The following is a 27,969-nucleotide window of genomic DNA, read 5'->3' as shown; positions in this document are numbered from 1 at the left end:
TTTAATTAATTAATAGCCAAGAACTATGAAAAAGTAAAATGACTCAAAGGTAAGATCAGCAACGTAATATCTGTGAAACTTTGAAACCTACTGAACTATCGATTTTCAGAACACTAGGGAGGGACGATTATATGATGGGGATTACTACTTACAGAGGAGACAAGCGAGGCTCAGGGAAACATGACTAGTTGCAGATCACTCAGCCTTGAAGACATGGTGACTCAAACTCAAATCGCATTTTCTTTTTCCATTATATCACAACGCTGCATTGTAAAAGCAGCGACTTTGGATCGGCTGATCTTACGAAGAAGCTGAAACCTTTGCTCTTCAGAGCGTTGGCATTGCTGAACACGTGGGGCTCTTCGGCTTTACACCTGCCAAACGGGGATGCTGGAGTACACCCTCTCTCTGGAGTCCTCAGCCTTCATCCTCCTCTTCTCAGGATGGATTGATACCTGTTTATCTATAACTAGAGGCCCAGTGCACAAAATTCATGCACGGGTAAGGTCCCTAGCCCTGCCAGTTGCCAGCCGGGGCCTGCCTTCCCCTGGCTGCCTGATGCTGCTGCTGCCAGCCCAGGCAGGGCCAGCCAGGGGGCGGGGCCAAGGGTGGTTGGCCATCCAGCGCCGCCCCCTGGTCGAACTCCCAGTGGAACTCCTGGTCAAGGGGGCAATTTGCATACAGACCCGAGTCAGATGACTAGCTCTGCCACTAACTGAAGCTGACCTGGGCAAGTTTCTCAACTTTTCTGGGTCTCATTTTCCTGTGCTGTAAGATGGAGATGATAACAGTACCTACCTCGTAGGGTTGTTGTGAAGGTTAAGTGAGTTTATCACCCATCAGTTTGCCACATGCTTTCAGAAGTGCACTTCAATGAACCTATAATATGCTTGTGAAAACCTCTGGCTAGAGGATAAAGCTAAGAAAAGCCTCACTCCACCCCTGTAGGTAGGAAACTAGTATACTCCTTTTATATAGTACCTTGCACATAGAGGAGGCTCAAAAAAAAAAATAAATTTAAATTGAACAAAAGTGAATTCTACCGGAACTGAAAGTTGTCGTCCCGAATCTTTCAGGCTCGAGGGCTAGATTTTCCAAGTGTTTCTAGTCCACTTCCCTCCACGCCCCACTTCATTTATCTCCAAGGGCAGAGGTCAGGAAAAGGATGAGTAAACAGTTCGCATAGCACTCAGGTAAGAGTAAGAACTAGTTCTGAGAAACCGCAAAATTTACGTCCTGGTGCCTGAAGGTTACGTCACTAACGCATTTTTTTTTTCCTACACAAAGCCCAGGAGGCTATCTTTATGTTATTGGGCTGCGATCCCTGACAGCCCTCTGTACTAACTGCTCCCAGCAGGTGCTTCCAAATTTTATTTGCTTCCCATTCCAGGTTGTCGGAGAAGCCCGGCCGATGAGTATCTACTCCTGGGCCGACTGCTGCAGAGCGAGGCGGCAGATACGGGAGGAAAGAAACGAGACTACGAGCAAGTTAATTTGGTAAAGGAAGAGAAGCCTTCAATCTGACGGGGGCCCAGGTGGCAGCCTCGCAGTACCGCTCCCTTCAAAGGACAGTAGTCGCCCCGCCCCACCCCGCCCCTCTCGCTCCAGGCCCCGCCCCTCTCGCTCCAGGCCCCGCCCCTCTAGCCCTAGGCCCCGCCCAGAGTCCGCCCTACTTTCACCCTGGCAGGTCCCTCAGCCTCCGGCCTGGACCGTGGGGCGCTTGCGCACTTCTTAGAGCGTCTTAGCAGTGCCCGAGTCAAAATTTTGGGAAAGAGGGAAACTCGTATTTTCTATAAACCCAGATATAGCAGCTCTCCGCGCTCTCCTAGAGAGGACTATGCCTTTCTTGGCCTTTAGAACCCGGCTTCTTTCTTTATGTGGCTTAAAAGGGCATATTTTAAATTAGGCGATCTCTGGGCAGCCCGCCTCTTGGCGCAGGGTCCTTGGGCTGAGCCTTGGGGCCGACTCCCGGAAGGCTGGGTCCTTCCTTGTGGCGGTCGCGCGGGCAGCGGCTGCGAGTAGCGGGACACTGGGCGCAATGTATTACAAGTTTAGCGGCTTCACGCAGAATTTGGTGGGAGCATGGGCTTCCCATGCCTATAACCCGCAGGTACGGGTAGCACTGCGCCGGCTCGGACAGGAGAAATGGCCGTCTGAGCCCGTGCGCCAGTCAGTCGCGGCGCCGGAGCCGGGCATGGCGTCTGCCGACGGTTTGGTTTAGTTCTCCCCGTTAACTCCCGGCGCCTCTCCGCACCTGCTTGCGGCGGCCATGGAGGCTCCTAGTTCTGTAGATGCTCCCCTGGCGGAGCTGGCCTGGCCAGAAGTTTGGCCTGGCACTCTGCAGGGGTCAAGGTGACCCCGGACTCGTTGCTGGTGACTCGTGGGGTGTCTCGTGGGGTCGGCGGAACCCAGAATGTGACCCTGCCGAATCCGAAGTTCGGCCCTGTCCTTTTAAAGGTGTCCCATGGGTGACTCCTGCCGCAGCCTCATCCAAGCACGGGATTGGAGAGGTGGCTTGACGGCATTGAGAGAACCTATAGGGCCAGGAGAGGCTGTGGGATCAGCTTTGGGGGACTTGAAATGTTTGGGTGAGTCTGGGTAGTTACCTGCAACGAGCTCCAACTGTAGAATGCTTGACCAGATGCCTATTAATTTGAGCGGTCTGATTTCATTCAGATTTTGTCGATTGTGGAGTTTTAGTCTCCAGCTCGTGTTGTAGAAATGTATTCTTAATCTGTGCTAAAATCCTGCCTTTGCTGCTTTATTTTACGATGGACCAAGTTCCTTTGTTGTGAGCTCAGTGTCATCTAGGGCAGCTGTAGTGCAGATGACATGAGACGTGTTTCAGGTGACTAGGGAGTCTTGGGCAGGTGGTAGGTACTGGGTAAGCGGTAGCTATTCTCCAAAAGCTGAGTCTGAGCGACCGTCATATTCATTTCTCATCCTCATAGAGTGGTGTGGGAAGAATCGATAAGATATGCAGTTGGCAAGCGACTGGAATAGTAAAGGGGTCCAGGTAGGGTGTAAAAGATGCTCTATTGTTAACCCCCTCCTTTTCCCGTGGGACACTGCAGCTTGCCCAAAGTGTGTGTGTGTGGGGGGGTGTTGAAGGATGATTTCAATCTAAGATTAGTGATAACATGTAAGCTTTGTATGATTGGTAGATTTCAGAGTGATTGTGACAGGCATTCGCAAACCAGGTGTTCTGACTTCCCTAATTAGAGGAGTCCTTAAATTTTTCCTTTCTTCGAAATATGGGCACTAGTGGGAAATGTAGACGTTTGTCACTTGCAGTATTATAAAAAGTGCATTGAATAACTGAACAAGCATTGAGTAACCTAATGTGGAATGCTGGTTCTCTTAACAACAGTGCTCTAGACATTTATAAATCAACTCGATGGCAAGCAATTGTGGGGAGGATATTTTCCAGTGGTTGATTGAAAAACATTTTCCTTACTTTCACATGTGGTGCCACTAAAATTGGGGCCAATAAACATGTGAAAAGATGATCAACATTCCTGGTCATTAGGGAACTGCAAATGAGACTCCATTTTACACCTGCTAGAATCAAGAAGACAGACAACAGGTGTTGGTGAGAATGTGGAGAAACTGGAACCACATTGCTGGTGGGAATGTAAAATGGTGTAGCCAATTTGGAAAACAGTTTGGCAATTTCTTAAAAAGTAAACTTAATTTTACCATATGACTTACTAGTAGCAATTCCTCTCCTATTTAAGCTGGCAGAATGACATATTAGGTAAAGGTAACTGAGAGTGATGGAGGGGAGGGGGCAGCTGGGAAATCATTAGGTTTGGCTGTGGTGGTTGAAGGTAGATCATGAAGGATCTAGGATGGTAGGACTTAGTTTTGTGAGAAATGAGTAGACATTTACAAAGCAACTTAATGCAGAAAGTTGTAGTAGAGTCTTGGCCAGAGGTTGAAACAAAGACATGCTTCTTACCCTTAGTTTCATGAAAGGTTTACTGAGGAGCAAGTATGACCAGAGCTTTGCTTTGAAAACATAATCTGACTGGGAGAGACCAGGGCCAGGGATGCCTATTAGATCCACAAAATAGTTCAAGGTCTTCTGAATAGGAATGGAGGAGTCAGAGGTCTGGATGATAAGGACTTAGCGACCCATGAGGGAGATTTTAGGGATGAGGAGAGAGGAATCTAAGATGATTGGGAAATTGGAGAATGGTGATGCTTTCCACAGAAACAGGGCCCCCTAAGTAGACTTGTGAGAAACGAATTTTGGACAAGTGGAGTGTGAGGTATCAGGGAAACATGGAGGTAGTGATATCTGGCTTAAAGTTAGAAATAAAGGACTTGAGACACTGGATTGAAACTTGTTTTTAGTCTCAATCACAGGGAAACATTTCAAAATATGCCTATGAAAAGAGCTTAGAGAATATACAATTATATTAATTGATGGGATAAGATAATGGGATGATAGATAACTTTAAAACTCAATATTCTAGCCCTGACCGGTTTGGCTGAGTGGATAGAGCGTCAGCCTGCGGACTGAAGGGTCCCAGGTTCGATTCCAGTAAGGGGCATGTACCTTGGTTGCGGGCACATCCCCAGTGGGAGGTGTGCATGAGACAGCTGATCCATGTTTCTAACTCTCTATCCCTCTCCCTTCCTCTCTAAAAAATCAATAAAATGTATTTAAAAAAACAACAAAAACTCTCAATATTCTAAACTTTTACAGTATTATAAATGGAAATATGAAATTATTTAAAATTGTTAAGATGATTAGTATTCTTTTCAGATGGTATTGTTCAAAAACTTTGCTGTAGTTGGTGAGTGAACAAACAAAGCAATTAGGTATTAAAGTGCTTTCACATTAGTCCTGTCAAAACATGAATTTAATTTAAAACCATTTTTGGAGATGCTTGGTTGGAAGGGTTTTTAAATTTTTGCATTCAAGGGGAAATGAGAAAATACAAATTGCTTATAGAATAAAGGGAGTGTGTAAAATTCTCCTGTTCAAAGAAAGACCCTTTTAAGCCTTGTAGGTAGGATCCCCTCTTCCCATCCCAGACTCCTTCTGAGTCTCTGTTTGAGTGTGTTATATGCCAAATGTAGGCTAACAGCACATTGACCAAACTTTCTCTTTAAATGGATCGTTGCTGAGGGGCAGTGACTGGGGCAGGTAGGGAAATACTTAAAATCCAGGGTTCTATACTTGAGAGAGGCTTGAGTTTTGACACATCTCTCTAGGGTTGCTGTCAGGATTACATGAGACGATGCATATGAAATGTTTACATTAACATGATGCTGGACACATAACAAGGATTCAGATATTAGCTGCTGTTATTCCATAACATGAATATCCATAATAGCAGAAATTGTATCTGTCTTATTCATTGTGTATTTTTAGTAAGTGCTCAGTAATATATGTGAATGAGTAAATGGAATACAGACTAAAGGCCATGATTCAGCCCCATTTATAGAAGCCAAGTTTATTCTAATAGTAGAGGCCCGGTGCACAAAATTCGTGCATGGGGGTGTGTGTCCCTCAGCCCAGCCTGCACTCTCCAATCTGGGACACATCCCTCTCACAATCCAGGACTGCTGGCTCCCAACTGCTCGCCTGCCTGCCTTCCTGATTGCCCCTAACCGCTTCTGCCTGCCAGCCTGATCACCCCTAACCACTCCCCTGCCAACCTGTTTGCCCCTAACTGACCAGCCTGGTCACCCCTAACTGCCCTCCCCTGCATGCCTTGTCGCCCCAAAATGCCCTCCCCTCCAGGCCTGGTCGCCCCAAAATGCCCTCCCCTCCAGGCCTGGTCCCCCCCAACTGCTCTCCCCTGAAGGCCTGGGTCCCCCCCAACTGCCCTTCCCTGCAGGTCCAGTCACCCCCAACTTCCCTCCTCTGCCATTCTGGTCACCCCTAACTGCCCTCTCCTGCAGGCTTGATTGCCCCCAACTGCCCTCCCTTGCAGGCCTGGTCCCTCCTAACTGCTCTCCCCTGCTGGCCATCTTGTGGTGGCCATCTTGTGTCCACATGGGGGCAGCTATCTTTGACCACATGGGGGCAGCCATCTTGTGTGTTGGAGTGATGGTCAATTTGCATATTACTCTTTTATTAGATAGGACTGTTTTGTTGCCCTGTTGGTTCTAATGCCTGCCTGGTGGGAGTAACATTGAGGTTTTCAATATTTGCTTTTTAAAATAGGTTTTGTCCATTATAGGTAAATTTAAGTGTTTTTTTTTGTTTTTTTTTTTTTAAGAGATCAGGAACCAGGGGTCTAACAACTGTATTTATTAATTTTGGGCAAAGTGTTTCCGTTTTCATCTGTAAAATGGAAGAGGCTGAACTTGAACTCTACTTTCTAACTTGAACCCTTTGCACTCGCTTGCTTTTTTCATACGAGCTGCTACCGATGCTAACCATGTCGAGTCACACTCGACATCCGAGTGCAAAAGGTTAAAATTTTATTTTTCCTGATTAGAATTTAATATAAAAGGGAGTGATTTTATTGATTTGGAACTCTTAAGTTCCTAATTTTAATCTGCAGGTTATTTTGGAGAACCGTCTATATATCTGCCACTGTAGATATACTTCTTCAGATAGAAAACCAGAGTTCCCCTTAGGGTCCTTCGTCTGTCTACATCTGTCTGTCTATCTTATTTATCTAAAGTTGTATTGCTTTTCATGTTAGTTTTGTGTGAGTGTGTGTGTGTGTGGGGGGAACGTTGCGGGGGACTTCAGGCTTCTCTAAATTGTAGTCCAACAGTGCTAAAAAGGGTTTGCAGGAGGAGGGTTGTTCTGGGTGAAAAAGGGAGGTTGGAGCTCTTCTTGTGAGGTCCATATCCATGACTGTTAGAAGTGGGCTAAGGGCCTTGGGTTCCTTGTTTAAAATAACAGCTTTATTGAGATATAATTCACATACCATACACTTACTAATTTAAAATGTACCATTAAAGTTTTTTTTAGTGTATTCACAGATAATGTGAAACCATCACTATATTAATTTCAGAGTATTCTCATTACCTCAAAAAGAAACCTATATTCTTCAGCTCTGATCCCCTTATTCCTCACCCCCCAGCCCTAAGCAACCACTAATCTATTTTCTGTCTCTTAGATTTTCCTATTTTGGACTGTTATATGAATGGGATCATAATTTTGGCTTTTATGACTGGCTCCTTTTACTAGGTGCAGTATTTTCAAGGTTAATTGGTGTTATAGCATGAATCAGTACTTTATTTTTCTTTCCCCTTAGGTTTTTTTAAGCCTGCGGGTTTGTCCTTCCTTTATCAATGTGGCTGAGGGAGCTACAAATAGTAACTGGTGCTAACCCCCAAATCTCACTCAGTTTATATTTATTGAATACGTGTGGGTGCAGACACACTACTTTAGGCATATATTGATTATCTCATGCAGTCCTTTCAGTGGTAGATACTGTTACTATCATGCACATGTCACACATGAGAACACTGAGGTTTCCTTTTTGTTTTTATAAAATTAAAGTTTTTAAAAAATTTACGGGCTTATTAATGCTGGAAAATTTAGTTACTCTAATTATTTTGTTTTGTGTTTGCTTTCTGGTACTGAAAGACATCTTTTACCATTAAAATTTCTTCCAGATTGAGATATTTTTGTACTGTGTGTCTGAAAAGAATCTGAAGTCCTTTCTGGGGTTAGAGATTCCATATTGGTGTATCAGCTCACCAAGAGAAGAAAAGGACAGCCAGCTCTTTCTTGAAACCAAAGTTCGTACAGATTGTAAATGTTTTACTGGTTTGATAAGATAGACACAATAGTTATTTCTAGAATGGGCCTTTGTTGTTTGCTCCTCTCTCCCTGTGCCCCCCACTCCCTTCTTCATGGCCGGGGGTGCTTGACAGGTTGCTCTGGTAAAGTGGACTAGGGTATTTTGTTGAAAGTTTAAGGACTTTAAACCTTAAACTTAAAAAATTAAAGGCCTTGTAATGCAGAGTTAGAGAGGCTTTCCTTCCCTCTCATGGTTGAATGACTGCCTCCACTGTTCCAGACAGCCTGCTCCTTGAAAGGGTTGTTCAGATGCCCAAACATACTTCCTTCCTTTTTTCCTGCAGGGATTAAAGCCTGTGGTTTCCACAGAAGCACCGCCTATCATATTTGCCACACCAACTAAACTGACTTCCGATTATCCTACATATGATTATGCTGGGAAGAACAAAGTTCCAGAGCTACAGAAGTTTTTCCAGGTGAGAGGAGGCACTTTGGAACAAAGAAGCTTGTGAAATAAATAGGTTTTAAAAAAACCTATGAAACCAAGTGTTAATCTAGTTTACTACCCCCTTCTCTCTTTTTCCTTAAATAGAATTCTTTTGATATTATTTGAGCCATAAACTAGTAGAACTCAGTGTAGGTAGAAACTGATGAAAGAAAGAGGGTGATTAATTTCCTTATTAGTATTTGAGGGTATGCAGGTTTTTAAGTTGCATATATTGGATGGAGGAAACAGTAGCATGTATAATGTATAAAGATTGTGAATAATCCAGTATATATTTGGCTTTGTGACACATGCAGTGACTTTTGGCATTGAGTTTTCTTCTAATTGCTTTTTTGCCTCCTTGATATTAAAATTCACTGAGCTGTTGCTAGAAGTGGAGGAGGCTCTCTTGGGTTTGCTGATCAACAGAGAGAAGCTAAAACTGGATTTTAAAATTTTATAAACATTAATCTATATACCGATAATTGAGAGGTCAGTGACCCAATTGTCTCAGATGCCATGGGAGTGGTAGTGCCTGTTACTGCTGTTGCTGGGAGGTAGCTTCTCCCTCCTCAAAAATATGTCCAGATTCAGGATTGGCCTGGGCACTTTTGATCAGTTTAATCCATTTTAATCTGATAAGTAAAATTTTTATATGTATGTGTGTTTTTATTAATCTTCACCCGAGGATATTTTTTCCACTGATTTTTTTTAGAGAGAGTGGAAGGGGGTGAGTATCAGGAGAGAGAGAGAGAAACATCCTTCTGAGACACATCGATTGGTTGCCTCCGGTGCCAGGGACTTTAATTGAGACCCTTCGGTTCTCAGGCCGATGCTCTAACCACTGAGCGAGCTGGCAAGGGCTGATAAGTCTGTCTTGAGCAGGGCGGGGGTCTTGAGTTGCAGTGGGGAGGGATTTTGGAGACTGCAAATAATGGATTAAACGTTTTATGGAGTCTCATTATTAAATGGATTTGACACACCTTAATGGAAAGAAGGTGGCTGAATAAAAAAATAGAATTGAACCTGTTAACTGACCTGGTGTGCACATACTCCATCCACCAGTGATCAGGAAGTCAACATAAATGTAGAGCATTTCTTGTGCCTATAGCTCTTATGTTAGCTGCTGGTTACCTTTATGTCTTAAAAAAATTCACCAGTGCTTCTTTCTTAGTTAAGCAATATGATAAATTCCTTAGAAATTTGGAATTTGTTGCATGCACGTTCCTGAGGCTGTTTTAGAGAATGATTTTGGATTTACAAGCTTTAGTTACATTTATAAGAAAATATACTAGCATTTCAATTAGCATTTTAATGGATTAGGGCTTTTTCCACTGTAGTGGGTTAGTCATAGAGTAGAGACGTTTGTTCTTTACAAGCCTAAATTATAAATCTTTTTCTTACCAACCATGTCCTTGATAATTTTTTCTTTCAAGAAATCTGATGGTGTGCCCATCCACCTGAAACGAGGCCTGCCTGACCAAATGCTTTACCGGACCACCATGGCACTGACGTTGGGAGGGACCATCTACTGCCTCATCGCCCTCTACATGGCTTCACAGCCCAGAAATAAATGAATTAGGCTGCAAAAGACTGGTTTGCTTTTTGGCATAAACCCTTTGAATTTTTGTTTCTGTAAAAAAAAATTTTTTTTTACTTGAATGGTCTACTTAACATTTTGCAAGAAAAAAATAGAAGATAAGACAATATTTTGGTTTGTTTATGAAATGCACATTGCCTGTCAGAGCTCATTTGACAGTTAAAACTGTTGCTCAAAGAAATGCTGCTGCTCTACCAGTGTGGGCTCTTGATTTCCCTGGAGGTTCTGGATGAAGGCTGCATACAGACTCATTAACTGCGGTCTGTGCTCAGGTCCTTGGGGACTCATGGTGGCCTTTTTGAGCATGAGGTGCAGAAACCTTTCTGGATTTGGATATGTCTGAGGAAGGAAGACAAAAGCCAAGGCCAGGTGCATGAAATGAAGTATTGTGTCTGTAGTTACCTTGGGGATTTTCCATCTTGCAGTAAAATGTTAATAGAAATTATTTGCAGCATGCCTCTGTTCATGGGGCAGTTTGTTTCAAAGGGTTATTTGCCTCATCCCAGATCTTTAGTGAAATTTTATGTGCAATTATTATGTATTTATTCCACCATGGGAATAGAACACCTGTTTAGTGTTGCATTTTAGACCATTGTCTGTTTTATTAATGAAACTGTGACACAAAGTCTCCTTTACCTTTTAAAAACGTTATGATTTTTAAGTTATGATTTCTTTTGATTGTGGAATAAATACATGAATGAAAAATCTGAAGTTTGAAGTTTTTTAAATGATCTTTCAGAAAAATTTCAGAACACCAGAGGCATCTTAAACCTGTCTAATTTCTTTCTTTTTAATTTGGTACCAGATAATCTTTACAAAATAGTTCCTCAAAGTCAAGTAATAGAAGGCTAATGACATATTGATGATTGCCATATGCTTCCTAGGAAACCTGCTTGCTCTGTAGTGAAATGTGCCTGTTACACACAGTTCATTTAGACATTAATTTCCTGTCCCATCACAGTTGGTAGACTCATACACCCTATATTAATGCTGAAAAAAGGTGGAATTTTATTATATACTAGAGTCCTGGTGCACAAAATTTGTGCACGGGTGTGTGTGTGTGCACGCGCACGCGCCCTCAGCCCGGCCTGCACCCTCTCACAATCCAGGACCGCTGGCTCCTAATTGCTCTCCTGCCTGCCTGCCTGATCGCCCCTAACTGCTTGTCTACCTGCCTGATCGCCCCTAACCACTGTGCCTGCCTGCCTGATAGCCCCTAACTGCTTGTCTGCCTGCCTGATCGCCCCTAACCGCCTCTGTCTTGGCTCCCGCCACTGCGGCTTTGTCCAGAAGGATGTTCGGAATGATGTCCAGAAGGTTGTCCGGCTGTCTGGTCAAATTAGCATATTATGCTTTTATTATTATTAGTGGTCTGTATCTTGCCATAACAAAGGATAGTGATTTCTTACTGAGGGTAAAATATTGTGTTTATAACAATAGCATTCCCAATGGCTAGGTAGTTGTTATTTGTCTGTATAAGTCTAAACTTCATTCTTGGATATTTCTCCCAAGTTTTTATTTTGAAAAATTTCAGATGACAGAAACATTGTAAGAATAGTACAAAATACACCTGTACATCCTTCACTTGGATTACCTGTTATCAATATATTGCCACTTTTGCTTTTTCTTGCTTTCTCAAAGCACAGGCACACAATGAATGTATGTACATAAACATTTGGTTTTCGCTAAATCATTTAAGATTAAGCTATAGAATTATGATAATTCAGCCATAAATACTTTAGCCAGTATCTGCTAAGAGTAAGGAAATAACTCAGTTGTCACACCCAATTTAACACTAATAACAATACTGATATCTAATATAGAGTCTCTCTTTAATTTTCCCCAGGTATCCTAATAATGTATCCTTTGTAGTTATGTTTTTTAAAATAACAACTTTATTGTGATATAATTCACATACCATACAATTCACCTTTTAAAGTGTGCAATTCAGCCCTGAGCAGTGGTTAGAGTGTGGGTTCATGCACCAAAAGGTTGTGGGTTAGATTCCTGGCCCCAGTAGGGGTGCATGTGGGAGGCAACCAGTCGATGTTTCTCACATCAATGTTTCTCTTTCTCTCTCTCCCCCTTTCTACCTTCCACTCTCTAAAAGGAAATGGAAAAAAATATCCTCTGGTGAGGATTGACAACAACAAAAGTCTACAGTTCAGTGGGTTTTCCTAAATTCGGAGTTGTGCTACCATTGCCACAAACCAGTTTTAAAACATTTTTATTGCCCTGACCGGTTTGGCTCAGTGGATAGAGCGTCGGCCAGCGGACTGGAGGGTCTCAGGTTCGATTCCGGTTAAGGGCATATACCTTGGTTGCGGGCACATCCCCAGTAGGGGGTGTGCAGGAGGCAGCTGATTGATGTTTCTGTCATCGATGTTTCTAGCTCTCTTCCCCTCTCCCTTCCTCTCTGTAAAAAAATCAATAAAATATATTAAAAAAAAAAAAAAATTGTTTTTATTACTTTAAGCGGAAACTCTATGTCCCATTAGCAGTCACTTCCCTTCCCCACCCTACCTTCTAGCCCTAGGCAACCACTAATCTATTTTCTGTCTCTAGATTTTTTCTTTCTGGGCATTTCATATAAATACAGTAAAACCTCAACATAACGGACTAATTCAGACGAGGGGTATCTGTTAAAACTGAAAGTTCGTTATATAATAAAGTAGGTTTTCCGAATGCATATGTTACAAAACTGACAAATTAGTTTACCTGTTTTTACTTATGTAGATAATTTGTGAATTTAAAATTATGTATGAAAAGATAGGTTTCATGTAGAAGTTTTCTATATGTATTACAGCAATTAAAAATTTATATTGAATAGATCACTGCGAGTAAATAAATGCTAGAACATTGGCTAGCATGCATGAAAACTGCTGCAGAAAGTCATGCTATGCAACAACAGAACCAGTTACCACTTGCAGTGTGGTGCGATCATTTGCTGAACATTGTTTACTAGCGGTGACTTGGATATAAATATGTAGATTATAGTTGTAGATATGTAATATTTAATTATGTGAAATTACTATAGTTTTTCCCAACATTTGGCCTATCCGCCTAAATTTGTTGAAAATAACAGTGAATTAATAAATAAAAATGACCTGTTAATTAAATTATAAGCAAATATAGGTTAAAAGCATTTTAAAATTAACAGGGTGTTAATTTTTGCATATGACTCTCAGACCAGAAATTCTGTTTGTTAAATCGAAAGTCTGTTAAATTGAAGTCCGCAAAATCGAGGGTTTACTGTATAATCATACAATATATGAACTTTTGTAACTGGCTTCTCTCACTGTAATGATTTTGAAGTTCATCTGTATTGTATTATGTATCAGTACTTCATTCCTTTTATGACTGAATAATATTTTATTATATGGATATACCACATTTTGTTTATCTCTTCATCAGTTGATGGATATTTAAGTAATTTCCACTTGTTGGCTATTATGAATAATGAATGCTTTTATGAATGTTGATATACAAGTATTTTTTTATTATTAAATTTATTGGGGCAACACTGGTTAACACAGTTACACAGGTTTCAGGTGCACAGTTCTACAACAGGTATGTAAGTATTTGTATGGACATAGGGCATATAATGAGTGGAAATGCTGGGTCCTATGGTAACTCCATATTTAACCTTTTATTAAAAATTGATTTTTAGAGAGAGGAAGAGAGAGAAACTGATGAGAGAGAGAAACATCGATCGACTGCCAGTGTTTTGCAGAATATCCTTTAACTTGGATTTGTCTAATTTGTCTCCTTATGATTGGATACAGGTTAAAAATTTTTGTCAGGAATTCTTTATATATAGTGTGCTTTCCTTATTATATCAGTAGTATAATAAGGTACTTGATACCAGTTTGTCCCATTATTGGTGATTTGAATTAGATAATTAAAATGTTGTCTGTGAGATTTCTCTCTTGTAAAGATACCCTTTCCCCTTTGTAATTAATAAGTAATCTGTGGGGTGATATTTGAGACTGGGAATATCCTATTTTCAATAGTTTTGCATCCAGTGTTAGTGTTCATTGATGATTCTTTGAATCATTTATTTTAATTTTTTAATTTTTTTGAATATGTTCTTTGTTATTGATTTTAGAGAGATAGGAAGAGAGGGAGAGAGAGAAGCATCCATCGGCTATCTCTTGCATGCCCCTGACCAGGGTTCGAACCTGCACCCAGGCATGTGCCCTGACCGGAAATCCCACTGGCGACCCCTTGGTACATGGGACGATGTTCAACCAACTGAGCCACACCAGCTGGGCTGAATCTTTTTTATTTTATTTTATTGTTGACAGTATTACAGATGTCTCCCATTCCCCCACTTTACCTCCCTCCTGCCCAGTCCCTCCCTGCCCCTCAGGTCTTCACCAACCTATGGTTGTCTTTGGGTTATGCATAGAAGTATATAAGTTCTTTGGTTTATTTCTCCTTGTCCCCTGACCTGAGTCATTTATTTTTAAGATGGTTTTAAAAAGTGACTCTCTATTCTGTCATTTCTTCTACAATGTTGACATTTTTCTGTGAAGAAGAGTACCCCCCTTTTAAAAAGTTTTAGTGTAATTTTCTCATTCAATGTAATAACCATCTCTGTAGTTATCATTCTGATGCTCAAATTCAGCCCAAATTTGGTTTCTATGTCCTGTTGACCTGCCCCTGTCAGCCTTTGAGCATTTCTTCACTTTCTGACACACAGATGCTTTCCATGCCGACCTTATATTTTCTCCATCCCCGTTTCCTCTGTTTACTTTCAGGCGTGTTCTATTCACAGATACAGATGCATTTTCCTCCGCTGCCCGTTTTGTTTTTGCCCAAGTGGCACTGTACACTCTTACTACTCGCAGGTTGGAGGTTGTTCTCTGGTTTATTTGTCTGCATTGTGTTCCATTTTATGAATATGCCATAGTTTACTTAATTAGTCTCCTTTTGATGGTTATTTAGTCTTATCTTTTTTGCTTTTATAAGCACTCCTTCAATGTATAATATTTTGGTCAGTTTTTATATTACTGAGTATATTTGTAGGGTCATTTCTAGAAGTGAGACTTGTAGAGAATGTGCATCCCCAATTTTGATAGCTATTCCTCACTAAAGCGATGGTGCTGATGTATGTTCCTGTCTAGCCATGATGGGAGTGCCTGCTCTCCCTCTTTGCCAATCTGGTAAGTGATAAAATTCCTTTGGTTTGAATGGCCTTCCTATTGAAATTAGTGATGTTGAATATCTTTCTTTTATTTAAAATTTATTTTTAAAAAATCTTTTTATTTTTAAAGGTAAGTTTTATTAATTTTTTTTGGTCAACTGTCTATTCATGTACCTTGCCCACTTGTGTCCAGTCCTTTTGAAAGTGCCATTAACGTCCTTGGTCCGTCTGCTGCCTTCCTCAGGAACAGTCTCTGCTGACTTCTCTGAGCCAAACTGCTGCTGATTGCAGGTCCCAGAAACTCAATGGAACCAGCCTGTGCAGAAAGGGGGATATTCCAGCACCCAAGCACAGTTGGGCCTCGCAAGGATTACCTTTGGGACAAGGTGATTGTGACTTAATAGTTTAAGCCCTTATTTGTAATACACCAGAAACTACTCTGTGCAACTATTTCAACTTATAATGAAAGGTTTTAGTTGTTAAACTTGCATATGCAAAAGGCTACACAAAGATTTTCAAAATGCTTTAGGGTGCACAAAAGCAAGGAAGGTTGCAAATGGCTACTTTGCCGTACTTTCTTATTCGTCATTTGTTTTCTCTGTCAGCAGATGCCCTTTCAGGTTCTAACTTTCCTTCCGGGCCCCTCATCCAGTGTGACTTTGATGTGAAGCTATCAATGTCAGGGTGAGGGTGGGAGTGACTGTTGTAATACTGGCTGGCTGGCTTTGATTTATAGACTTTTTCTCCTCTTTGTGAGTGTGGCTCTGGGCAGGCTGCCGACTTTCTGGCCCATTGATCTTCCATAGCTAGAGGATACACCAGGGGCAATAGTGATTGATTGCTTAGAAATTCAGATACTATCTGGTCCCAGTGATTTAGTACATTTATTTGACATTTGACTGCACATATCCTGGGTTGGATCACTCTAATCTATCACCAAAGACTGCTCATGGCGGGTTAGTTGAGAAGTGGGGTACTATCATCCTTGGTTTTCTAGGGCCCCTCTGACTCATGGTCATCAAGGAGTCCCCTAATGTTCTGCTGCTTTCAGATATTTAGTTAGTGCAAAAGCACGTACTACCAAGTGCTGGGGACCCAAAGATGAATCAGATACCTTTGCCCTAAAAGCAAGCATTCTATTTCAAAATTAAATATTATTTTTAAATATTAAAGTAAAAAAATACTTTAGGTCCTTTTTAGGGTGTCTCTCATCTCTTAGGGTTAGTAAATCATTTGGCTAAGAAACTTTCTTGTTATAGAGCAATTTTACTGTTATCCCTTGCCCTTCCCATTGGGGAGCTCCTTGGGATGGATGGGGTTTGGTTACCTTAGGACAGGCTGCCCCTGGGTAGATGTGGGTGGGGGAGTGTGGCTGTGGATTCTCTTCTGGGAAATGTGCACCTTGTCTGTAGGGGGTGTACCCTCATGGTTGGGAGGGCGGCATCAGCTGACCTTGCTCTCATGACTTGAACAGAGCAACTGTGGTGACTCAGCCACCCTGCAAGGTAGTGTTGGAGCAGATGGGTCATCTGCAGTCTCCTGCCGTCAGCAGCCGTCACTTGCATGAGCTTCATCTGGACTCCTGACCCGGTGTATCCAGGTGCACAGGTGCTGTGCTGCTGCAGGATGTCTTGGATGGGCAGACTGAGACCAGATGTGCTTGTTGCTCAGGGTCCAGAGTGTTAGAGCTGATTTCCAAGGAAGCTGCTGCAGGTACTAATGGAAAAGGTCAAGCAGAGTGGCTGGGAATAGCATTCTTTAGATAATACTTTTTTCCTCGAGTGCTAATTCAGCCCTCCTGGGACGTCATGCGTTTTCTTGCCCTGACCTTGCCTTTGACACAAAGCTTTGTCATGGTCACGTGGCTGTACCTCAGGGCCAAAGTACAGGTCCTTCACATTGCCCAACATGTGCTAGGTAGATTAGACTCTTTGCCAACTTCAAATATCACATTCTGATGGAAGCTGCCCCAGGCTGTGAGAAATGTTCGGGTAGCCTCCCAGTCAGCAGGAAAAAAGTTTTAGAAAGAAGCAGAGACTTATTGCAAAAGGGCCATGGTACGGCTATGAAATACAACTGACAAAAGCAGGAACCTTGGTTTTCAAAGGCAGAAAAGGAGTGAGGCAGATACCTGGGGCCTGGGTGGAGTGCCAGAAGTCAGCTCAGAAAACAGGGGTGTTTCCTGAGGGCACCTAGTCAGGCAGGATTGGGAGCCAGGGCTTTTCACAAATTTCAGCACTGCGAAGAGGAGGGAGAGGGAGAAGAAGGCAGGCAAGAGAAGAGTGGGGCGCTGGGGCAGGGGTCTGCTGGCCCTGGGCTCACTTGAGGGTCTGGTTGTACCAGGCTTATGCGGAAGTTGTTGAGAGAATGGAGCCGGAGCCCAGGACTATGGGAAAGGACAAGGAAGGAGGCAGCTTGGTTGCCCAGCTCAGCCTCGGCCTCTGTCTTTAGGGAGACCTGTGACAGGTTACAGAAATTCCTGGCCACTGGAGAGGGTGGGGAAAGATGGAAAATGTTCTAGAATTGGTGAATACCTGTCAGGCTCCATGCCCATCTTCCCCTCCCCCACCACACCCCCGCTTAGGCCACAAGACCCTCATGTTAGACAGCAGGTTAATTTGAAAATTGAGTTGCAGCTGGATGAGTTGATGTTAACTTAAAGTTCAGTGGTATTTAATTAAAACCACCCAGAGACTAAAACTGCTCTTGGGAAATTATTCTGACCGAATAATTAAAGAGAATGAAGGTTAGAAATGTGTTTCTGGCTCCATCCGTGTTGCATTCTGCATCTTCAAAACATGAATTTCATTAACCTTTCATGAACCAACATTAAATTGTTTTCAATTGGTTGTCATTCTAATTAGAGTCACACAGAAGGGCCTTTGTTTATACTTGGTGTCTGTTCCCTTTTCTCCTGGACTCATGTCCTCTTGAAGAAACAGTCATTTGGAAAATCGGTTTATATTTGTATGTGTCTGCCCATCTCTCCCTCAGTCAGACCCTGTTCATTGAGTATCAGTGCCGTGCCAGAGGAAGTAGGCCGCAGCTGCAGCAGGGAGGCTGGGTAAGCAGTCACTGCTGATGGCTAGGGCAGGGTGTGTAACTTGCAAAAGCATGTCCTATGGCCATGGGAGCTAGGGAATGGTCACCCACCCAGCCCAGGCCAGCTTGGGCAGGTCTTAGGGAGCTGAGGACCTGGTGGGTCAGGAGGTGAGTGTGCTGCCCTTGGCGATATCATGACCTAGCTGCCCCTGAGCCTTATGCCTTGGGAGTGGGTGGCCTTACTTCTGCCAGGTGAGGGGCCAGAGTCCTCATCTGGGCCTGTCTGCAGCCTCAGTCTCCTGCAAGAGTCCGCATTCCCAGGTTTCTGTCTAGTGGCCATAGCAGGAGGCGTGGGGAGAACGGTGGGATCAAGTTCTGTCTGTGTCCCTGCTGCAGGATTTGCTATGCCTTGTCATCCAGCATGTTTTTTCTATCTATTTTTCTGAGTGATTATGGGTGGGGTGTGTTGCAACTGAGAAGTCAACCCAGGGTTCATCAAGGTGGACCATTCCAAGCCCCCTGGAGGTAGGACAGGGAGATGGGCTTTTTTCAGCTCCAGGTCTGGACAGAGGTCAGAGGTGCTGACTCTCCCCTTATTTATGTATCTTGGGAATGTGAGTGTGTGGTGGGGACACTTGCTGGTCTTTGCAGAGCTCCATGCTTGCTCTGGGCCCAGAAGAATGTCACTGGGATCTGGGATCTGGGCCTGATGCCACTGAAAACAGAAGGGGCAGACTGACTTCCCCTGGTGAAGACAGTCGTGCTCAAGCTTCATCCCCAAGAGCAGTTTGGGCCTGGGGTTTCCTAGTGCTGTCTGCCAACCTGGCCACTTTTGAGCTGGGTCTTGAAGTCTTCTGAGTACCCTGGGCCTCTCTGGCTTCCCACAAGTTCTGCTTTCTTCACTTATGGACTACCAGGCGCCCTGTTGGCCTTTCCACAGGGCGTTTCCATGAACAGAACTGGGTTACTTGAGACAGGGGACTTGCCCCATTTTCACCACCAGTAACCCCATGGCACCAGCCACTCATTCCGTAGTCTCTGTGTCAGATTCTGTGTTGGGTAGTAGAGACCAGAGAGAGGTGGTACTATCCCTGGCCTTCAGAGCTCAGAATGATGAGTGCCCTCCCAGACAAATGCCCGTGTTTAACTTTGATAGTGTTTAATAAAAATGTAATTTAAAAAACCTCCTATTTTAATGTGAGGGTTTCCCATAGGAACTACTTCAGCTTTGGCAGCTGTGAATGGCAGCTTTAGTAATGGAGCCATCGGCAGGCTTTCCTAACAGTTTGTTGCACTGCTCATCGCTTCCAGAGCAAACATGGTTTATTGTGTTGGAGGCCCCAGCCAGTCATCCGGAGGGGCAGCCTTCCCTGTACCCTGATGCAGGGACAGCTAATGTCTTCTCTCATGCTGGGCCTTCACAGAACAGGGGCAGGCAGAGCCCATTAGCTCACCAGGATGTCTCCCATGTGGATCAAATGCCCCTGGTAAGCAAGGCCCTTATTCTCTTCTTTCAGACTGTGATCAGGGAGATGGGGCCTGGGGAAAGCGCAGATGGCACCCAAGCCCACAGTGAAAAATACCTTTTTTGTTGCAGCCCTTAGTTCATGTCAGATTCCTCACTTGCCCCCCAGGAAGGCTGACCCGTCATCATGTGGGAAAGGGATAGGGTCTCATGGATGCTCCAGTGTCCTGCAAGGGCCTGAGTCTTAACACATCTTCCAGAAGAGAGGACTCTTGGCTCAGCTCAGAATTAATTCATCTTCTAAATGGAAATGTCAAAGCCTGGCAAACAGTAGGCCACGCAAAAATAGATTTTGCCGATGAAGCCCGAGGGCCTGTCGCTCTCATGGGAGAAAGCCTGATCACCTATCTCAACTCTGCAGCAATTTCACGAGGGCCCTGCTAAAGAGGGGAATTCTTTTTCTTGTCATTTTATAAATTCTGGATAAGGGGAGGTGATGCAGCCCAAGCCCCTGAGGAAAGGCAGCAGAGGGTGGCTTCTGGAGGGGTTTCCAAGAAAGGGAGTGATACCAATGACACTGACCAATCAGAAAGAGGGAGGAGGGCTGCTCTCTTACCCCTCCCCCCCAACTGCTCCCTGCCATCCCGCTGTAGTTTGACAGTCTGTTCAATGCTTCTTTGTCTCTGTATCTATTTTTGTTCATCAGTTTATGCATGCATTATAGGCATAACCAATGGACACAGACACTGGGGTCGGGGGTGAGGCCATGTGCCAGGGGGTAGGGGGGGGAGGTCAGTGGGGGGAAAAGGAGACATATGTACTACTACTTGTAATACTTTAAACAATAAAAAAAAATAAAAAAATAAAGAGGGGACAAAGGGAAGGTAAAGTGTTTATATCTTTTTAAATTTGTAATTTTGAAATTATAGATTCATAGGAAGTTTGAAAAATAGTCTGGTGAACCACTCCTCTCAGCTTCTTCCCCCCCTCCCCCATATAGTCATATCTTTTTTTTTTTTTTTTTTAATATATTTTTTATTGATTTTTCAGAGAGGAAGGAAGAGGGATGGAAACATCAATGAGAGAGAGACATCGAGCAGCTGCCTCCTGCACACCCCCCACCGGGGGATGTGCCCGCAACCAGTGTACATGCCCTGACCGGAATCGAACCTGGGACCTTCCAGTCCGCAGACCGACGCTCCATCCACTGAGCCAAACCGGTCAGTCATATCTTATATAATGTATAATATTAAAATTGATGTTGATATAATACACTAACCTACACTACAGGCCTTTCTCAATTTCCATCATTTTTGCATTCGTGTATGTAGTTCTGTGCAATTTAACCCCATGTATATATTCATGTAACCACCGTCCCAACCAAGAGACAGACTTCATCACCACAAAGAAACCCCCTTGTGCTTCCCCTTAATAGTGACATTCCCTCCCCTCTGTACCGTCCCCTGGCAATCACTAGTCTGTTCTCTATAGTTGTCATGTTGAGAACCTATAATAAAAAAAAGCGTAATAAATGCTAATTAGACCGGACAGCCAAACGACCTTCCAGATGAAACCAGGGCTGCAAGGGCTGATGCATGCGCTGTGGCTGCGAGGGCCGAGCCCCTTGCACGAATTTTGTGCATCGGGCCTCTAGTGTTATATACGTGTTTGAAATGTACAGCTGGTAAACTTTCTATACTGTGTATAAAGCCCTGAGCTTTATCCAAGTTTGCATATATCAATAGTTTGTTTTCATTAAGCAGTAGTATTCCATTGTATGGGTTCTACACTATTTCTTAAATATCAAAATTTAACCTTTTGGATGTTATCTGTTATAGAATTTAAGCAATGGATGGGTGGTTCCCATAGATGACCAATCCATGACTTCTTAATAAGAATATTTTCACATTTCAAATCATACACTATTTATTAGCATGTAATGATAATTTTCGAATTTTGAGGGAAATTAGAAAGGTTGTCTTTCCCATCTTTCCAGGTTACATGCTCCCTGAAGGTAGGGGCTGTATCTGAGTCATCATTGGATTGCCTGTGGGGCCCAGCATGTTCCTTGCATGAGATAGGTTTGTATATGCCTCATCAATGGATGACTTACTCCCCAGGATTCAGACTGGCTGCCACTTTGAAACTGTTGGCAGCATAATACATTTTTATTGTAGAGACTGAAGTCTGCAGAGGGAGGACCTGCCTTACCTGGGCATCTCAATGACAAGTTATGTTAAGTAGTTCTACAATTGATCCGGTAAGAGAATGCCAGCTTCTGTTCCCTTGCTTCCAACCAGGTTTCCAAGGCTCCCACCCAGTGTCGTCGGCTAAATGGACAGCCCGTGCAGAGGCAGGCTGTGACCTTTCACAGGATGCATTCTGGCTCGGTGGCTATGTGACTATCAAGAATGAAACGGGATGACCAGGTATGAGAGTTTTGCTTTTTATTAAAGTTATTTTTCCTCGAGGTCATTTCTTCTATCGACCCCTTTGTTTTCAGTTGAGATCTGGTGAAAGTAAACTCTGATGTCATCAGCACCAGCAGTTATCCATACTCATCTGTCAATGGATGGCTCCCTAGTGAAGTCTATTTTTAGGACGATGTGTTTACATTGCTGAGGGAGAGGAGATGCAAGATCAAAGCCAAGTGGCCCAGCGTGGGGCTGGGAGAACCTCCAGGCTTGCCACGGGGCAGTGTGAGATGGGGAATGAAGCAACGTGGGAAAAGCATGTGGCCACTGACAGAAAGGAGCTGCCATGCTTCTTTTTGTGTGAAATGGAAATTGCTCAAAAGTTGGAAAATAAGGAAGCAGAATCTCTGGTTTAAATGGAGCAGGTTTAAATGGAGCAGTAAGGACTCAGTCCTCACGTGGTTTAAATGGGGCATAAGGACTCAGTCCTCCTGTGGTTTAAATGGGGCAGTAAGGACTCAGTCTCATGTGGTTTAAATGGGGCAGTAAGGACTCAGTCCTCATGTGGTTTAAATGGGGCATAAGGACTCAGTCCTCATGTGGTTTAAATGGGGCATAAGGACTCGGTCCTCATGTGGTTTAAATGGGGCATAAGGACTCGGTCCTCATGTGGTTTAAATGGGGCCTAAGGACTCAGTCCTCATGTGGTTTAAATGGGGCCTAAGGACTCAGTCCTCATGTGGTTTAAATGGGGCAGTAAGGACTCAGTCCTCATGTGGTTTAAATGGGGCCTAAGGACTCAGTCCTCATGTGGTTTAAATGGGGCCTAAGGACTCATCCTCATGTGGTTTAAATGGGGCAGTAAGGACTCAGTCTCATGTGGTTTAAATGGGGCCTAAGGACTCAGTCCTCATGTGGTTTAAATGGGGCATAAGGACTCAGTCCTCATGTGGTTTAAATGGGGCATAAGGACTCAGTCCTCATGTGGTTTAAATGGGGCCTAAGGACTCAGTCCTCATGTGGTTTAAATGGAGCAGTAAGGACTCAGTCCTCATGTGGTTTAAATGGGGCAGTAAGGACTCAGTCCTCATGTGGTTAAAATGGGGCAGTAAGGACTCAGTCCTCATGTGGTTTAAATGGGGCAGTAAGGACTCAGTCCTCATGTGGTTAAAATGGGGCAGTAAGGACTCAGTCCTCATGTGGTTTAAATGGGGCAGTAAGGACTCAGTCCTCACGTGGTTTAAATGGAGCATAAGGACTCAGTCCTCATGTGGTTAAAATGGGGCAGTAAGGACTCAGTCCTCCTGTGGTTTAAATGGAGCAGTAAGGACTCAGTCCTCATGTGGTTTAAATGGGGCAGTAAGGACTCAGTCCTCATGTGGTTAAAATGGGGCAGTAAGGACTCAGTCCTCATGTGGTTTAAATGGGGCATAAGGACTCAGTCCTCATGTGGTTTAAATGGGGCATAAGGACTCGGTCCTCATGTGGTTTAAATGGGGCCTAAGGACTCAGTCCTCATGTGGTTTAAATGGGGCAGTAAGGACTCAGTCCTCATGTGGTTTAAATGGGGCAGTAAGGACTCAGTCCTCATGTGGTTTAAATGGGGCAGTAAGGACTCAGTCCTCATGTGGTTTAAATGGGGCAGTAAGGACTCAGTCCTCATGTGGTTTAAATGGGGCCTAAGGACTCAGTCCTCATGTGGTTTAAATGGGGCCTAAGGACTCAGTCCTCATGTGGTTTAAATGGAGCATAAGGACTCAGTCCTCATGTGGTTTAAATGGGGCAGTAAGGACTCAGTCCTCATGTGGTTTAAATGGGGCCTAAGGACTCAGTCCTCATGTGGTTTAAATGGGGCCTAAGGACTCAGTCCTCATGTGGTTTAAATGGAGCAGTAAGGACTCAGTCCTCATGTGGTTTAAATGGGGCAGTAAGGACTCAGTCCTCATGTGGTTTAAATGGGGCAGTAAGGACTCAGTCCTCATGTGGTTTAAATGGAGCAGTAAGGACTCAGTCCTCCTGTGGTTTAAATGGGGCATAAGGACTCAGTCCTCATGTGGTTTAAATGGAGGAGTAAGGACTCGGTCCTCATGTGGTTTAAATGGGGCATAAGGACTCAGTCCTCATGTGGTTTAAATGGAGCAGTTAAGGACTCAGTCCTCATGTGGTTTAAATGGAGCAGTAAGGACTCGGTCCTCATGTGGTTTAAATGGGGCAGTAAGGACTCAGTCTCATGTGGTTTAAATGGGGCAGTAAGGACTCAGTCCTCATGTGGTTTAAATGGGGCCTAAGGACTCGGTCCTCATGTGGTTTAAATGGGGCATAAGGACTCAGTCCTCATGTGGTTTAAATGGGGCAGTAAGGACTCAGTCCTCATGTGGTTAAAATGGGGCAGTAAGGACTCAGTCCTCATGTGGTTTAAATGGGGCATAAGGACTCAGTCCTCATGTGGTTTAAATGGAGGAGTAAGGACTCAGTCCTCCTGTGGTTTAAATGGGGCATAAGGACTCAGTCCTCATGTGGTTTAAATGGAGGAGTAAGGACTCGGTCCTCATGTGGTTTAAATGGGGCATAAGGACTCAGTCCTCATGTGGTTTAAATGGGGCCTAAGGACTCAGTCCTCATGTGGTTTAAATGGAGCAGTAAGGACTCAGTCTCATGTGGTTTAAATGGGGCCTAAGGACTCAGTCCTCATGTGGTTTAAATGGGGCCTAAGGACTCAGTCTAATGTGGTTTAAATGGAGCAGTAAGGACTCAGTCCTCATGTGGTTTAAATGGGGCATAAGGACTCAGTCTAATGTGGTTTAAATGGAGCATAAGGACTCAGTCTAATGTGGTTTAAATGGAGCCTAAGGACTCAGTCCTCATGTGGTTTAAATGGGGCAGTAAGGACTCAGTCCTCATGTGGTTTAAATGGGGCAGTAAGGACTCAGTCCTCATGTGGTTTAAATGGGGCATAAGGACTCAGTCCTCATGTGGTTTAAATGGAGCAGTAAGGACTCAGTCCTCATGTGGTTTAAATGGGGCAGTAAGGACTCAGTCCTCATGTGGTTTAAATGGAGCAGTAAGGACTCAGTCCTCATGTGGTTTAAATGGGGCATAAGGACTCAGTCCTCATGTGGTTTAAATGGGGCATAAGGACTCAGTCCTCATGTGGTTTAAATGGGGCATAAGGACTCAGTCTCATGTGGTTTAAATGGGGCCTAAGGACTCAGTCCTCATGTGGTTTAAATGGGGCATAAGGACTCAGTCTAATGTGGTTTAAATGGGGCCTAAGGACTCAGTCTCATGTGGTTTAAATGGAGCAGTAAGGACTCAGTCCTCCTGTGGTTTAAATGGGGCATAAGGACTCAGTCCTCATGTGGTTTAAATGGGGCAGTAAGGACTCAGTCCTCCTGTGGTTTAAATGGGGCAGTAAGGACTCAGTCCTCACGTGGTTTAAATGGGGCAGTAAGGACTCAGTCCTCATGTGGTTTAAATGGAGCAGTAAGGACTCAGTCCTCATGTGGTTTAAATGGGGCAGTAAGGACTCAGTCCTCATGTGGTTTAAATGGGGCAGTAAGGACTCAGTCCTCATGTGGTTTAAATGGGGCAGTAAGGACTCAGTCCTCATGTGGTTTAAATGGGGCAGTAAGGACTCAGTCCTCCTGTGGTTTAAATGGGGCAGTAAGGACTCGGTCCTCATGTGGTTTAAATGGGGCCTAAGGACTCAGTCCTCATGTGGTTTAAATGGGGCCTAAGGACTCAGTCCTCATGTGGTTTAAATGGAGCATAAGGACTCAGTCCTCATGTGGTTTAAATGGGGCAGTAAGGACTCAGTCCTCATGTGGTTTAAATGGGGCCTAAGGACTCAGTCCTCATGTGGTTTAAATGGGGCATAAGGACTCAGTCCTCATGTGGTTTAAATGGAGCAGTAAGGACTCAGTCCTCATGTGGTTTAAATGGGGCAGTAAGGACTCAGTCCTCATGTGGTTTAAATGGGGCAGTAAGGACTCAGTCCTCATGTGGTTTAAATGGAGCAGTAAGGACTCAGTCCTCCTGTGGTTTAAATGGGGCATAAGGACTCAGTCCTCATGTGGTTTAAATGGAGGAGTAAGGACTCGGTCCTCATGTGGTTTAAATGGGGCATAAGGACTCAGTCCTCATGTGGTTTAAATGGAGCAGTAAGGACTCAGTCCTCATGTGGTTTAAATGGAGCAGTAAGGACTCAGTCCTCATGTGGTTTAAATGGGGCAGTAAGGACTCAGTCCTCATGTGGTTTAAATGGGGCAGTAAGGACTCAGTCTCATGTGGTTTAAATGGGGCCTAAGGACTCAGTCCTCATGTGGTTTAAATGGGGCCTAAGGACTCAGTCCTCATGTGGTTTAAATGGAGCAGTAAGGACTCAGTCCTCATGTGGTTAAAATGGGGCAGTAAGGACTCAGTCCTCCTGTGGTTTAAATGGGGCAGTAAGGACTCAGTCCTCATGTGGTTTAAATGGAGCAGTAAGGACTCAGTCCTCCTGTGGTTTAAATGGGGCATAAGGACTCAGTCCTCATGTGGTTTAAATGGAGGAGTAAGGACTCGGTCCTCATGTGGTTTAAATGGGGCATAAGGACTCAGTCCTCATGTGGTTTAAATGGGGCCTAAGGACTCAGTCCTCATGTGGTTTAAATGGAGCAGTAAGGACTCAGTCTCATGTGGTTTAAATGGGGCATAAGGATTCAGTCCTCATGTGGTTTAAATGGGGCATAAGGACTCAGTCTAATGTGGTTTAAATGGAGCATAAGGACTCAGTCCTCATGTGGTTTAAATGGGGCATAAGGACTCAGTCTAATGTGGTTTAAATGGAGCATAAGGACTCAGTCTAATGTGGTTTAAATGGAGCCTAAGGACTCAGTCCTCATGTGGTTTAAATGGGGCAGTAAGGACTCAGTTCTCATGTGGTTTAAATGGGGCAGTAAGGACTCAGTCCTCATGTGGTTTAAATGGGGCCTAAGGACTCAGTCCTCATGTGGTTTAAATGGAGCAGTAAGGACTCAGTTCTCATGTGGTTTAAATGGGGCAGTAAGGACTCAGTCCTCATGTGGTTTAAATGGAGCATAAGGACTCAGTCCTCATGTGGTTTAAATGGAGCATAAGGACTCAGTCCTCATGTGGTTTAAATGGGGCCTAAGGACTCAGTCCTCATGTGGTTTAAATGGGGCATAAGGACTCAGTCCTCATGTGGTTTAAATGGGGCATAAGGACTCAGTCTCATGTGGTTTAAATGGGGCAGTAAGGACTCAGTCCTCATGTGGTTTAAATGGAGCAGTAAGGACTCAGTCCTCATGTGGTTTAAATGGGGCATAAGGACTCAGTCTCATGTGGTTTAAATGGGGCAGTAAGGACTCAGTCCTCCTGTGGTTTAAATGGGGCAGTAAGGACTCAGTCCTCACGTGGTTTAAATGGGGCATAAGGACTCAGTCCTCCTGTGGTTTAAATGGGGCAGTAAGGACTCAGTCCTCCTGTGGTTTAAATGGGGCAGTAAGGACTCAGTCCTCACGTGGTTTAAATGGGGCAGTAAGGACTCAGTCCTCATGTGGTTTAAATGGGGCATAAGGACTCGGTCCTCATGTGGTTTAAATGGGGCAGTAAGGACTCAGTCCTCATGTGGTTTAAATGGGGCATAAGGACTCAGTCCTCATGTGGTTTAAATGGGGCATAAGGACTCAGTCCTCATGTGGTTTAAATGGAGCAGTAAGGACTCAGTCCTCATGTGGTTTAAATGGGGCAGTAAGGACTCAGTCCTCCTGTGGTTTAAATGGGGCATAAGGACTCAGTCTCATGTGGTTTAAATGGGGCCTAAGGACTGAGTCCTCCTGTGGTTTAAATGGGGCAGTAAGGACTCAGTCCTCATGTGGTTTAAATGGAGCAGTAAGGACTCAGTCCTCATGTGGTTTAAATAGGTAGTAAGGACTCAGTCCTCATGTGGTTTAAATGGGGCATAAGGACTCAGTCCTCATGTGGTTTAAATGGGGCAGTAAGGACTCAGTCCTCATGTGGTTTAAATGGGGCAGTAAGGACTCAGTCCTCATGTGGTTTAAATGGGGCATAAGGACTCAGTCCTCATGTGG

At 44.0% G+C, this 27,969-nt stretch overlaps 1 protein-coding gene across 4 annotated transcripts; it reads left to right on the top strand.

Annotated features, from left to right (window-relative positions):
• Positions 1 to 1,970: 1,970 nt before the first annotated feature.
• LOC103305440 (cytochrome c oxidase subunit 7A-related protein, mitochondrial) lies at positions 1,971 to 10,518 on the top strand. Of its 4 annotated transcripts, XM_054728189.1 has the most exons (5): positions 2,054 to 2,110; positions 2,952 to 3,016; positions 7,597 to 7,722; positions 8,068 to 8,199; positions 9,644 to 10,518. In XM_054728189.1, the coding sequence occupies exons 2-5, from the start codon at positions 2,978 to 2,980 to the stop codon at positions 9,782 to 9,784; spliced, it is 438 nt and encodes a 145-aa protein (XP_054584164.1). In that variant the 5' UTR covers positions 2,054 to 2,110; positions 2,952 to 2,977; the 3' UTR covers positions 9,785 to 10,518. The 4 variants fall into 4 exon arrangements, with proteins under 4 accessions (XP_054584163.1, XP_008160422.1, XP_054584164.1 ...); XM_054728188.1 differs by lacking the exon at positions 2,952 to 3,016 and having other exon boundaries at positions 1,971 to 2,110; XM_054728190.1 differs by lacking the exon at positions 7,597 to 7,722 and having other exon boundaries at positions 2,063 to 2,110.
• Positions 10,519 to 27,969: the final 17,451 nt, after the last annotated feature.

The sequence above is a fragment of the Eptesicus fuscus genome, chromosome 16, assembly GCF_027574615.1.
Source record: "Eptesicus fuscus isolate TK198812 chromosome 16, DD_ASM_mEF_20220401, whole genome shotgun sequence".
NCBI lineage: Eukaryota > Metazoa > Chordata > Mammalia > Chiroptera > Vespertilionidae > Eptesicus > Eptesicus fuscus.
This window is presented reverse-complemented; position numbering and strand designations above follow the sequence as displayed.